This window comes from Pristis pectinata, chromosome 5, assembly GCF_009764475.1.
Source record: "Pristis pectinata isolate sPriPec2 chromosome 5, sPriPec2.1.pri, whole genome shotgun sequence".
NCBI lineage: Eukaryota > Metazoa > Chordata > Chondrichthyes > Rhinopristiformes > Pristidae > Pristis > Pristis pectinata.
In genome coordinates this window covers 414,041-427,966 of record NC_067409.1, presented here as the reverse complement: position 1 = coordinate 427,966, position 13,926 = coordinate 414,041, and the positions used below count along the sequence as shown (strand labels likewise).

The 13,926-nt window shown below is 47.3% G+C and overlaps 1 protein-coding gene across 5 annotated transcripts in view; it reads right to left on the bottom strand.

Annotated features, from left to right (window-relative positions):
- The window catches only part of mapk15 (mitogen-activated protein kinase 15), a 62,062-nt gene that overhangs the window by 24,665 nt on the left and 23,471 nt on the right, over window positions 1-13,926 (bottom strand). For all 5 annotated transcript variants that reach the window (XM_052017024.1, XM_052017025.1, XM_052017023.1 and 2 more), the window contains exons 8-10: window positions 6,712-6,769; window positions 6,492-6,629; window positions 549-654 (exon numbers count right to left, since the gene is read on the bottom strand). In XM_052017024.1, coding sequence (XP_051872984.1) covers window positions 549-654; window positions 6,492-6,629; window positions 6,712-6,769 — 302 coding nt within the window. The remainder of the gene's footprint in view (window positions 1-548; window positions 655-6,491; window positions 6,630-6,711; window positions 6,770-13,926) is intronic.

Below are 13,926 nucleotides of genomic sequence, written 5' to 3'. Positions count from 1 at the left end.
CTAAAATACCCCACAGACCACCCACCCACACACCTACTGCCCCACGGACCACCCACCGCCCCATGGACCACCCACACACCCACCGGCCCACAGATCACACACCAACCACTCCGCTGACCACCCACACACCTACCGCCCCACGGACCACCCACCGCCCCGCGGACCGCCCACACACCTACCGCCCCACAGATCACACACCCACTGCCCCACGGACCACCCACACACCCACCACCCAACAGACCACCCACACACCTACTGCCCCGCGGACCACCCACCGCCACGTGACCACCCACACACCTACCTCCCCACAGATCACACACCCACCGGCCCACAGATCACACACCCACCGCCCCACGGACCACCCACCCACTGCCCCAATACCCCCATGGACCACCCACTACCCTGCAGACCACCCACCCACCGCCCCAATACCCCCACGGACCACCCACCACCCTGAGGACCAACCACACACCCACTGCCCCAATACCACCATGGACCACCCACCACCCCGCGGACCACCCAGCCGCTGCCCCACCCTGATTCACTACCTGGTACAACTTGTTCCGATACTCAGCCACAGACAGCTGTGTGTCATCATCCACTGGCAGCACGATATCATAATCCAGCTTTGGCTCCTTGGATGGGTTGTGAAACCTGCATCAGTGCACATGGTGGTCTTGGTGATGAAACATCGACACACCACACACCACTCTCCTCAGCAGTAAAGCACAATACATTGACCTGCCATCCTAAAGGGCGAGAACACCTGCAGGGTCCTAGCTAGTAATCACCTCCAACAATATGCTTCCCATCCGAGTCCATGTGTAACATCACCAGACTTTCTCTCTTCTCTCCCTCCCATCAGGCAGAAGATACAAAAGCCTGAAAGCACGTAGCACCAGACTCAAGGACAGCTTCTACCCCACTGTTATAAGACTATTGAATGGTTCCCTAGTACGATAAGATGGACTCTTGACCTCACAATCTACCTCGGTATGGCCTTGCACCTTACTGTCTGCCTGGACAGCACTTTGTAAGTGTAACACTATGTTCTATATTCTGTTATACCTCAATGCACTGATGTGGTGAAATGATCTGTATGGATGGCACACAAAACACAGTTTTTCACTGTACCTCGGTACATGTGAATAATAAACCAATTTACCAATTTTTATTCTGATTTAAGTAACATCCTGAACAACACATAATGCTATTGCACTCAATGGGATTGAACATAAAACATGAAACAGTACAGCACAGGAACAGGAGCTTCGCCCACCATGTATGTGCCAACCATGTTGCCAACCTAACTAATCCCATCTGCCAGCACAGGATCCATATCCCTCCATCCCCTGCCTCTTCGTGTGTCTGTCTAAATGCCTCTTAAATAAGACTATTGAACAGTTCCCTAGTATCAGGAACTAACATCGGGGCAGGAATGGATATTGAATATTCCTGATTTTCAGTGTTTTAAAAGGGATGGGGGGTGGGGGGGGGAGAAGAGGAGGAGGGGTGGCGATACTGGTCAGGGACACGGTTACAGCTGCAGAAAGGGTAGATAATGTAGAAGGATCCTCTCCAGAGTCAATATGGGTGGAAGTTAGGAACAAGAAAGGGGCAGTTACCCTCCTGGGAGTATTCTATAGGCCGCCTGGTAGTAGTAGGGATACTGAGGAGCAGATTGGGAGGCAGTTTTTGGAGAGATGCGAAAATAACAGGGTTATTATAATGGGAGACTTCAACTTTCCAAATATTGATTGGCAACTACTTAGTGCCAAAGGTTTAGACAGGGCGCAGTTTGTTAAGTGTGTCCAGGACGGATTCCTGATGCAATATATTGACAGGCCGACCAGAGGGAATGCCTTATTAGATCTAGTTTTAGGTAATGAACCGGGTCAGGTGACAGATCTATCAGTGGGTGAGCATTTGGGGGACAGTGACCATTGCTCCATAACCTTTAGAATTGACATGGACAGGGATAGGAGCAAAGAGGACGGGAAGATACTTAATTGGGGAAAGGCGAATTATGGAAAGGAGAGAACTTGGGAGTGTAAATTAGGGTGACATTTTGAAGGGAAATGTACTATGGAGATGTGGTTGATGTTCAGGGATCTTTTGCAGGATGTTAGGGATAAATTTGTCCTGGTGAAGCAGAGAAGGAATGGTAGGGTGAAGGAACCGTGGGTGACAAGAGAGGTGGAGCAACCAGTTACGAAGAAGAGGGCAGCATACATAAGGTGTAAGCAGCAAGGATTGGACAAGGCTCATGAGAAATATAGAGTAGCAAGGAAGGAACTTAAGAAAGGGCTGAGGAGAACGAGAAGGGGACATGAAAAGGCTGGCGAGTAGGGTTAAGGAGAATCCCAAGGCTTTTTACTCGTATGTGAAGAGCAGAAGGATGGCTAGAGTAAAGGTAGGTCCTATTAAAGACAAAGGTGGGAGGATGTGCCTGGAAGCTGTGGAAGTGGGTGAGGTTCTCAATGAATACTTCTCTTCAGTATTCACCAAGGAGAGGGGTCTTGATGACGCTGAGGACAGTGTTGGTGAGGGTAATGTTCTAGAGTATGTAGATATTAAGAGAGAGGATATGTTGGAGCTGTTAGAAAATATTAGGACAGATAAGTCCCCGGGGCCTGACGGAATATTCCCCAGGCTGCTCCGTGAGGCAAGGGAGGAGATTGCTGAACCGTTGGTTAGGATCTTTGTCCTCGTTGTCAACAGGGATGGTACCGGAGGATTGGAGGGTGGCGAATGTTGTCCCCTTATTCAAAAAAGGTAGTAGGGATAGTCCAGGGAATTACAGACCAGTGAGCCTTATGTCTGTGGTGGGTAAGCTGTTGGAAAGGATTCTAAGAGATAGGATCTATGAGCATTTGGAGAATCAGGGACTGATTAGGGACAGCCAGCATGGCTTTGTGAAGGGAAGATCTTGCCTCACTAGCCTGATAGGGTTCTTTGAGGAGGTGACGAGGAAGATTGATAAGGGTAGTGCAGTGGATGTGGTCTACATGGATTTTAGTAAGGCGTTTGACAAGGTTCCGCATGGTAGGCTTCTTCAGAAGGTCAGAGGCCAAGGGATCCGGGGAAGCTTGGCTGTCTGGATTCAAAATTGGCTTGCCTGTAGAAAGCAGAGGGTTGTGGTGGAGGGAGTGCATTCAGATTGGAGGGCTGTGACTAGTGGTGTCCCGCAGGGATCGGTTCTGGGACCTCTGCTTTTTTGTGATATTTATTAACGACTTAGATGAGGGGGTGGAAGGGTGGGTTAGCAAGTTTGCAGATGACACAAAGATTGGTGGTGTTGTGGATAGTGTGGAGGGCTGTCGAAGCTTGCAGAGGGATATTGACAGGATGCAGAGCTGGGCTGACAAGTGGCAGAAGGAGTTCAATCCGGAGAAGTGTGAGGTGGTACACTTTGGAAGGACAAACTCCAAGGTGGAGTACAAGGTTAATGGCAGGATTCTGGGCAGTGTAGAGGAACAGAGGGATCTGGGGGTTCATATCCACAGATCACTGAAAGTCGCCTCACAGGTAGATAGGGTAGTTAAGAAAGCTTATGGGATGTTAGCTTTCATAAGTCGGGGTATCGAGTTTAAGAGCCACAAAGTGATGATGCAGCTTTACAAAACTCTGGTCAGAGTACTGTGTTCAGTTCTGTTCGCCTCATTATAGGAAGGATGTGGAGGCGTTAGAAAGGGTGCAAAGGATGCTGCCTGGATTGGAGAGTTAGGATTATGAGGAGAGACTAAAGGAGCTAGGGCTGTTCTCATTGGAGAGAAGGAGGATGAGGGGAGACATGATAGAGGTGTACAAGATATTGAGAGGAATAGATAGAGTGGACAGCCAGAGCCTCTTTCCCAGGGCGCCAATGCTCAAAACAAGAGGACATGGCTTTAAGGTATTGGGTGGGAAGTTCAAGGGAGATGTCAGAGGGAGGTTTTTCACTGAGAGAGTGGTTGGTGCATGGAATGCACTGCCTGGGGTGGTGGTGGAGGCTGATACATTGGACAAGTTCAAGAGATTGTTAGATAAGCATATGGAGGAATTTAAGATAGAGGAATATGTGGGAGGAAGGGGTTAGATAGTCTTAGGTGTGGTTTGAAGGGCAGCACAACATGGTGGGCCGAAGGGCCTGTATTGTGCCGTATTGTTCGATGGTACCTTGATGTACTTACATTTGGAATTATCTATATGATAAGTGGACTCTTGACCTCACAATCTACCTCGTTATGACTTTGCGCCTTACTGTCTATCTGCACTGCACTTTCTCTGTAACTGTGACACTTCATTCTGCTTTATGTTATTGATTTACCTTGTTCTACCTCAATGCACTGTGTAATGAATTGATCTGTATGAATAGTATGCAAGGCAAGCTTTTCACTATAGCTCAGTACATGTGACAATAAGCAAGCTATCCCAATTCCAATCATATCTGCTTCCACTACCATCCCTGGCAGCCCGTTCCGCCACCCACCACTCTCTGTAAACAAAAAACTGCCCGCACATCTTCTATAAACTTGCCCCCTCTCACCTTAAAGCTATGCCCTCTAGTATTTGACATTTCTACCCTGAGAAAAAGACTCTTATCTACCCTAACCACTACACTATCGTGCCTGTCCAGTATCTTTTATAATACTTTAACCTCTCCTTATAGTTAATATTCTCTAATCCAGGCAACATTATGCTGAACCTCTGCTGCACCATCTCCATGTACACCTGATGGACAGAGGACCCTGGGGTGCAAGTTCATAACTCTTTGAAAATGCCAACACAGGAAGATAGGGTAGTGAAGGTGGTGTTTATAGCTTGCTCACCTTCACAGGCAGGGGTACTGAGTATAAGAGTTGGGACATCATGTTTCAGCTGTACAAGACATTGGTTACATAGAACATAGAAAAACTACAACACAATTTAGGCCTGTCGGCCCACAAAGCTGTGCCGAACATGTCCCTACCCTAGAAATTACTAGGCTTACCCATAGCCCTCTATTTTACTCAGCTCCATGTACCTATCCAACAGTCTCTTGAAAGGCACTATCGTATCCGCCTCCACCACCGTTGCCGGCAGCCCATTCCACGCACTCACCACTCTCTGGGTAAAAAAACTTACTCCTGACATCTCCTCTATACCTACTCCCCAGCACCTTAAACCTATGTCCTCCTGTGGCCACCATTTCAGCCCTGGGGAAAAGCCTCTATCTACCCTATCAGTACCTCTCATCATCTTATACACCTCTATCAGGTCCCCCCTCATCCTCCGTCTCTCCAAGGAGAAAAGGCCGAGTTCCCTCAGCCTGCTTTCATAAGGCATGCTCCGCATTCCAGGCAGCATCCTTGTAAATCTCCTCTGCACCCTCTCTATGGCTTTGACACACTTGAAATATTATGTGTATTCCTGGCCACCACACTAGAGAAAGGATGTGGTAGCATTAGAGAGTGCAGAAGAGATTCATCAGGATGTTGTGTGGAATGGAGGGCTGTGGTTATGAGTAGAGACTGGATAAACTGGGATTGTTCACTGGAATACAGGAGGCCAAAGGGTGGCCCTGATTAAGATTAATGAAATTATGATGGGAATAGACAGGGTAGACAGTCACAGTGTTTTTTCCAGGGAGGGAAGTCTAAAACCAGAGGATACAGGTTTAAGTACAGGTGAAGCGTCTCAACCTGGAATGTACACTGTCCATATCCCTCCACGGGTGCTGCCGGACCTACTGAGTTCCCCCACCAGTTTGTTTCTTGCTCCAGATTCCATCATCTGCAGTATTCTGCATCTCCACACCCTGTATCTGCCTGGTGTCCAGCAACAGGTGTGTTTACCTGTTGATGTCTGTGTGCCTGAACCCCCCTGTATTTACCTGTTGATGTCTGTGTGTTTGAACCCCACTGTATTTACCTGTTGATGTCTGTGTGTTTGAACCCCACTGTATTTACCTGATGTCTGTGTGCCTGAACCCCCCTGTATTTACCTGTTGATGTCTGTGTGTTTGAACCCCCTGCATTTACCTGATGTCTGTGTGCCTGAACCCCCCTGTATTTACCTGTTGATATGTGTCTGAACCCCCCTGTATTTACCTGTTGATGTCTGTGTTTGAACCCCCTGCATTTACCTAATGTCTGTGTGTTTGACCCCCCCTGCATTTACCTAATGTCTGTGTGTCTGAACCTCCCTGAATTTACCTGTTGATGTCTGTGTGTCTGAACCCCCCTGTATTTACCTGTTGATATGTGTCTGAACCCCCCTGTATTTACCTGTTGATGTCTGTGTTTGAACCCCCTGCATTTACCTAATGTCTGTGTGTTTGACCCCCCCTGCATTTACCTAATGTCTGTGTGTCTGAACCTCCCTGAATTTACCTGTTGATGTCTGTGTGTCTGAACCCCCCTGTATTTATCTAATGTCTGTGCGTTTGAACCCCCCCTGCATTTACCTAATGTCTGCGTGTTTGAATCCTGCTCTATTGGTATCTGGAGTGCAACCACCTTTGTTTTTACCTGCTGAGGTAGGGGTGTCCAAGGGCCTGCTCAGCAGTGAGCCGATGATCTGGATTGAAGACCAGTAACTTGTTCAGGAGGTCCAGAGCATCTGAGGGTGTGGTGCTTGGTAGGAGTTGATCGATCGAGGTTCTGGGCCTGTAAATGAGAGGTCTTGTCACTGCACTGAGTGAGCTTTGTGGATGAGAGGCTCTCAGCGTGGAGGGAAGTGTCAACTCACCTGGTCAAAATCTTCTGAACAACTGATGCTCCATAATCCGAGTTAATGGACTGCACGTCTGTGAAGAGAGTGGAGAACAAGTTCACCATTGAGCCCCTCCTGTGACACCTGTGTGGCACCGATACAGGCAAACATCCCATCATACTACCAGACCACTAGACCACACCAGAGTCAGCCACACCACCTCTCACACATCAAACCACTGGTACCCACATGTGTGACAGCAGCTGCCTCCCAGTCCGATGAGTCAACACAATTTACCTTGAGTGGTTGTTGGGGTCATTGGGGATGGGACAGATTCATAACAGGAGATAGGAGTCAAGCAATAACCTACATGGAACAGTGCAGCACAGGAACAGGCCCTTCGGCCCACCATATTGTGCAGAACTAATTAAGCTAATGATGCCCAAGTAAACCAATCCCTTCTGTCTGCACAAGGTCCATATCCCTTCATTTCTGCACATTCATGTGCCTATCTAAGAACCTGTTAAACGCCCCAGACAGCACATTCCAGGCACTCTCTGTGTAAAAAACCTGCCCCGTACATCTCCTTTGAACTTTCCCCCTCTCACCTTAAATGCGTGCCCTCTTGTATTAGACTTTTCAACCCTGGGAGAAATATACCAGCTGTCTACTCTATCTATGCCTCTCATAATCTTATAAACTTCTATCAGGTCTCCCCTCAGTCTCCACTGCTCCAGAGAAAACAACCCTAGTTTGTCCAACCTCTCCTCATAGCACATGCCTTCTAAATCCAAGCAGCATCCTGATAAACCTCTTCTACACCCTCTCCAAAGCCTCAACATCCTTCCTATAATGGGGCGACCAGAATTAAATGGAATACTCAAGATGCAGCCATAAAAGAGTTTTATAAAGCTGCAATATAACTTCACAACTCTTGAACTCAGTGCTTTGACTGATAAAGGCAAGCATGTCATACACCTTCTTCACCACCCTATCAACCTGTGTATTGTTGATTTTCTTTATTATTGTCACATGTACCGAGATATAGTGAAAAACTTGAGCTTCTGAAGCCATCCATACAGATCATTTCAAAACACAAGTACTTTGAGATAGTACAAGAGAAAAGCAATAACAGAATGGGGAGCTGTGGACTTGGACCCCAAGAGCCCTCTGTACATCAGTGCTGTTAAGGGTCCTTCCATTAACTGTGTATTTTCCCTTTATATTTGACCTCTCAAAGTGCAACACATCACACTCTGGGAGTGCACCTAAGAGAGAAGTTAGGAAGGCAAAAAGAGGATATGAGAGGGATCTGGCAGGCAAGGTGAGGCAAAATCCCAAGAGATTCTATGGAGACATTAAGAGTTAAAGAGTGGCTAGGGAGAGAATAGGTCCCCTTAAAGATTCAGCATGGCCACCTATGTGTGGAAACAAAGGAAATGGGAGAGATCGGTGGTGGGTAAACTGCTGGAGGGGATTCTGAGGGACAGGATCTACCAACATTTAGAGAGACAGGGTCTGATTCAGGACAGTCAGTGCGGCATTGTGTGTGGGAAGTCGTGTCTGACAAATCTCTTGGAGTTCTGTGAGGCGGTAACCAAGATAAGGGCAGGGCAGTGGACATTGTCTATATGGACTTCAGCAAGGCCTTTGACAAGGTCCCTCATGACAGGCTAGTCAGGAAGGTTAGATCACATGGGACCCAGGGGGAGACAACGGATTGGATTCATAATTGGCTCAGTGGTAGGAAGCAGAGGGTGATGGTCGAGGGATGTTTCTCAGACTAGAGGCCTGTGTCTAGTGGTGTGCCACAGGGGTCGGTGCTGGGACCTTTGTTGTTTGTAATTTGTATAAATGATTTGGATGTGAATGTACAAGGTGTGGTTAGTAAGTCTGCGGATGATACTAAAATAGGTGGTGGTGTAGATAGTGTAAAAGGTTATGAAAAATTACAGAGGGATGTTGGTCAGCTGAGTATGTGGGCTGAGGATTGGCAAATGGCTTTCAATACAGATAAATATGAGGTATTACATTTTAGGTCAAACCAGGGTAGGACTTGTACAGTGAATGGTAGGGCCCTGGGGAGTGTTATGGAACAGAGGGGCCTAGTACTGCACGTGCATAGTTCACTGAAAGTGGTGTCACAGGTAGATAGGGTAATGAAGAAGGCATTTGGAATGCTGGCTTTCATCAGTCAGGGCAGTGAGTATAGGAGTTGGGAGGTTATGTTGCAGTTATACAGGAGATTGTGTACAGTTTTGGTCACCCTATTATCAGAAAGATGTTACTCAACTTGAAAGAGAGCAGAAAAGATTCACCAGGATGTTGCCGGGACTTGGGGGCCTGAGTTACAAGGAGATGTTCTGTCGATTAGGACCTTATTCCCTGTAATGCAGGAGAATGAGGGGTGACCTGATAAAGGTATATAAGGGTGAGAGCACAGTCTTTTTCCCAGTGAGGGGGTGTTAAAAACAAGAGGACATAGGTTTAAGATCAGATGCGAGAGACTTAAAAGGGACATCAGGGGCAGCTTCTTCACACAAAGGGTGGAGCGTATTTGGAATGAGCTGCCAGAAATAGAGGTATCATACACGGATAGGAGAGGTTTAGAGGGCTATGGACCAAACACGGGGAGACGGGACTAGTTCGCTGGGCAACACCGTTGGCATAGACGAGTTGGGCCAAAGGGCCTGTTTCCATGCCATATGACACAATGACTCCAGCCTCCTACAAAGTCTGAGGATGCACTCGATCAGGCCCTGGGGATTTTTCTACCTTAACGCGCCGTAAGGCTGCAAATATCTCCTCCCTGGTAATATGAATGTCCTCCAGAACATCTCCATTTATTTCCCTACGCCGGAGCATGGGGACTCGTTGCAAGCTGCTCTCCACAGATCTAATCATTACCCTTACTATAATCATTCTACACTTTTAAACTTAAATTCTATGTACCTGTACTACCTCAATGCACTCTGTACTAACTCAATGTAACTGCACTGTGTAATGAATTGATCTGTATGAACAGTATGTAAGACAAGCTTTTCACTGTACCTCAGTACAACTGACAATAGTAAACCAATACCAATACCTTATCTCTTGAACAACCATGATTTTCTCCTCAGTAAATATTCATTAAAAATCCCACCCATCTCCTGTGGCTCAAGACATAGGCGGCCCTGCTGATCTCTAAGGAGACCTACTGTCTCCCTAGCCACCCTTTTATTCTAAATATAGCTATAGAACCTCTTGGGATTTTCCATAACTTTACCTGTCAGATCCATCTCATACTCTCACTTTGCCCTCCTGATTTCCCTCAAGTGTATTCTTAATCTTTTTATTGTCATCAAGGGATTCACTCATCCCTGACCTCCTAAACCCAGTGTATATGTCCTTCTTTTTCTTGACCAGAGCTTCAGTATCCCTCATTAGCCAGGGTTCCCTAAAATTGTCAGGTTTACCCTTCACCCTAACAGGAACGTGCTGCCCCTGGACTCTTAACATCACACTCTTAAAAGCCTCCCACTTGCTATCCGTTCCTTTCCTTTCAAACAGGCTCAGCCAATTGACCTCTGCTGGATCCTGCCTAATTCCCCCAAAATTAGCCCTGCTCCAGTTTAAGACCCGAACCTGTGGACCTGTCCTATCCTTTTCCATCACCATCTTAAAACTTGGTCACTTAAGAATTATGGTCACTAGAGCCAAAGTGCTCCCTGACTGCCACTTCAGTTACTTGCCTGGCCTTGTTCCCTAAGAGGAGGTCCAGTATTGCACCCTCTGAGTAGGGCCCTATATGTATTGACTCAGGAAAATTTCCTGGATGCATTTCACAAATTCCACCCCGTCCAGCTCCTTAACACTCTGGGTGGCCCAGTCAATACCGGGGAAATTAAAATCTCCCACTGATACAACCCTATTATTCTTACAGCTATGAACAATTTCTCTACACACCTGCTCCTCAAGTTTCCGTTGACTATTGGGGGGTCTATAATACAGCCCCACTACAGTGACCCTTCCCTGCTTGTTTTTAAGTTCTACCCATATGGCCTCACTAGACGATCCCCCAATTATGTCGTCTCTAAGCATGGCTGTTACATCCTTCCTTATCAAAAAGGCAACACCCCCTCCTCACTTACCTGTACCTCTGTCACACCTGTGGTATCTGTATCCTGGAACATTGAGCTGCCAGTCCTGCCCTTCTCTCAGCCACGTTTCTGTTATGGCAGTAACATCCCAATCCCCAGAGGCGATCCATGCTCCGAGTTTGTCTGCCTGACCCATGCCTCCTTCTTTTTCCTGACAGGAGCATCAATATCCCTCATCATCCAAGGTTCCCTACTCCTGCCAACCTTTCCCTTCATTCTAACAGGAACATGCAGACCTTGAACTCTCGAAATCTCACTCTTAAAAGCCTCCCCTTTGCCCGCAAACAACCTACTCCAATCAACTTTTGCAAGTTCCTGTCTAATACCGTCAAAATCTGCCTTGTCCCAATTTAGAACTTGAACCTGTGGACCAGATCTGTCCCTTTCCATAACTAATTTGATACTAGTAGAACTATGGTCACTGGTCCCAAAGTGCTCGCCCACTGACACCTCAGTCACTTGTCCTGCCCTACTTCCCAATAGTAGGTCAAGCTTTGCCCTCTCCCCAGTAGGGCCTTCTATATATCGCCCGAGGAAATTTTCCTGAACAAATTCCACCCCATCTAAGCTCTTAGCAATATGGCAGTCCCAGGCTACGTTAGGAAAGCTAAAATCCTTTACTATGACAACCCTATTATTCTTGCAACCTTCTGCAATCTCCCTGCACATTTGTTCCTCTAATTCCTGTTGACTGTTTGGGGGCCTATGGTGCACTCCCAATAATGTGACCATCTCCTTCTTATAGAACCATAGAACCATACAGCACAAAACAGGCCCTTTGGCCCACCATGTTGTGCCGTCCATCAAACCACCCTCACATTATCTAACCCTTTCTTCTCGCATATCCCTCTATCTCACATTCCTGCATATGCCTATCCAACAAACTCTTGAACCTGTCCAATGTATCTGCCTCCACCACCACCCCAGGCAGTGCATTCCATGCACCAACCACTCTCTGGGTGAAAAACCTCCCCCTGACATCTCCCCTGAACCTCCCACCCATAACCTTAAAGCCATGCCCTCTCATCTTGAGCATTGGTGCCCTGGGAAGGAGGCGCTGGCTGCCTACTCTATCTACTCTTCTCAATATTTTATATACCTCTATCATGTCTCCTCTCATCTTCCTCCTTTCCAGTGAATAAAGCCCTAGCACCTTAAGCCTTTGCTCATATTGCATACGCTCTAATCCAGGCAGCATCCTGGTAAATCTCCTCTGCACCCTCTCCAATGCCTCCACATCCTTCCTATAATGCGGCGACCAAAACTGAACACAGTACTCCAAGTGTGGCCTAACTAGAGTTTTGTAAAGCTGCATCATCACTTCGCGGCTCTTAAACTCAATCCCACGATTTATGAAAGCTAACATCCCATAGGCCTTCTTAACTGCTCTATCCACCTGTGAGGCAACTTTCAGTGAACTGTGAATATGATCCCCAGATCCCTCTGCTCCTCCACACTGCCAAATACCTTGCCATTTACCCTGTACTCTGCCCTGAAGTTTGTCCTTCCAAAGTGTACCAGCTCACACTTCTCCTGATTGAACTCCATCTGCCACTTGTCAGCCCAGCTCTGCATCCTGACAATATCCCTCTGTAAGTTCTGACATCCCTCCACACTATCCACAACACCACCGATCTTAGTGCCGTCCACAAACTTACTAACCCAGCCTTCCACCCCCTCATCTAAGTCATCTATAAATATCACAAATAAGTAGAGGTCCCAGAACCGATCCCTGCGGGACACCACTAGTCACTGCCCTCCAATCCAAGGGCACTCCTTCCACCACAACCCTCTGCTTTCTACAGGCAAGCCAATTCCTAATCCACACAGCCAAGCTTCCCTGGATCCCTTGGCCTCTGATCTTCTGAAGAAGACTACCATGAGGAACCTTGTCAAACGCCTTACTAAAATCCATATAGACCACATCCACTGCACTACCCTCATCAATCTTCCTGGTCACCTCCTCAAAGAACTCTATCAGGCTTGTGAGGCAAGATCTTCCCTTCACAAATCCATGCTGGCTGTCCCTAATCAGTCCATGATTCTCCAGGTGTTCATAGATCCTATCCCTTAGAATCCTTTCTAACAGCTTACCCACCACAGACGTAAGGCTCACCGGTCTGTAATTCCGTGGACTATCCCTACTACCTTTTTTGAACAAGGGGACAACATTCGCCACCCTCCAATCCTCCAGTACCATCCCCGTGGACAACGAGGACTCAAGGATCCTTACCAGCGGTTCAGCAATCTCCTCCCTCGCCTCTCGAAGCAGCCTGGGGAAAATCCCGTCAGGCCCCGTAGATTTATCTGTCTTGATATTATTTAACAACTTCAACACATCCTCTCTCTTGATATCTACAACCTCGAAAACATTACCCTTACCAGCACTCCCTTCCACGTCATCAAGACCCCTCTCCTTGGTGAATACCGAAGAGAAGTGCTCATTGAGAACTTCTCCCACTTCCGCCGCCTCCAGGCACATTCTCCCACCTTTGTCTTTAATCGGACCTACCTTTACCCTAGCCATCCTCCTACCCTTCACGTACGTGAAAAAGGCCTTGGGATTTTCCTTAACCCTACTAGCCAACACCTTTTCATGTCCCCTTCTAGCTCTCCTCAGCCCTTTCTTAAGTTCCTTCCTCGCTACTCTATATTCCTCACGGGCCCTGTCTGAACCTTGCTGCTTATACCTTATGTATGCTACCTTCTTCTCCCTAACTAGTCGTTCCACCTCTCTCGTCACCCACAGTTCCTTCACCCTGCCATTCCTTCTCTGCCTCACCGGGACATATTTATCCCTAACATCCTGCATAAGATCCCCGAACATCGACCACATCTCCATGGTACATTTCCCTTCAAAAAGGACATCCCACTTTACACTCCCAAGTTCTCTCCTTATAGCCTCATAGTTCGCCCTTCCCCAATTAAATATCTTCTTTTCAGCTTCTATATCTTCTTCTATATCTTCTATATCTTCTCAGCTCTGCCCATAAAGCCTCATTGGACAATCCCAGAGTTCAGACAGAATTAGGTTTATTATCACTGACATATATGTTGTGAAATTTGTTGTTTTGCAAACTTACCTGTCAGGCCTCTTGCATTGAGATGA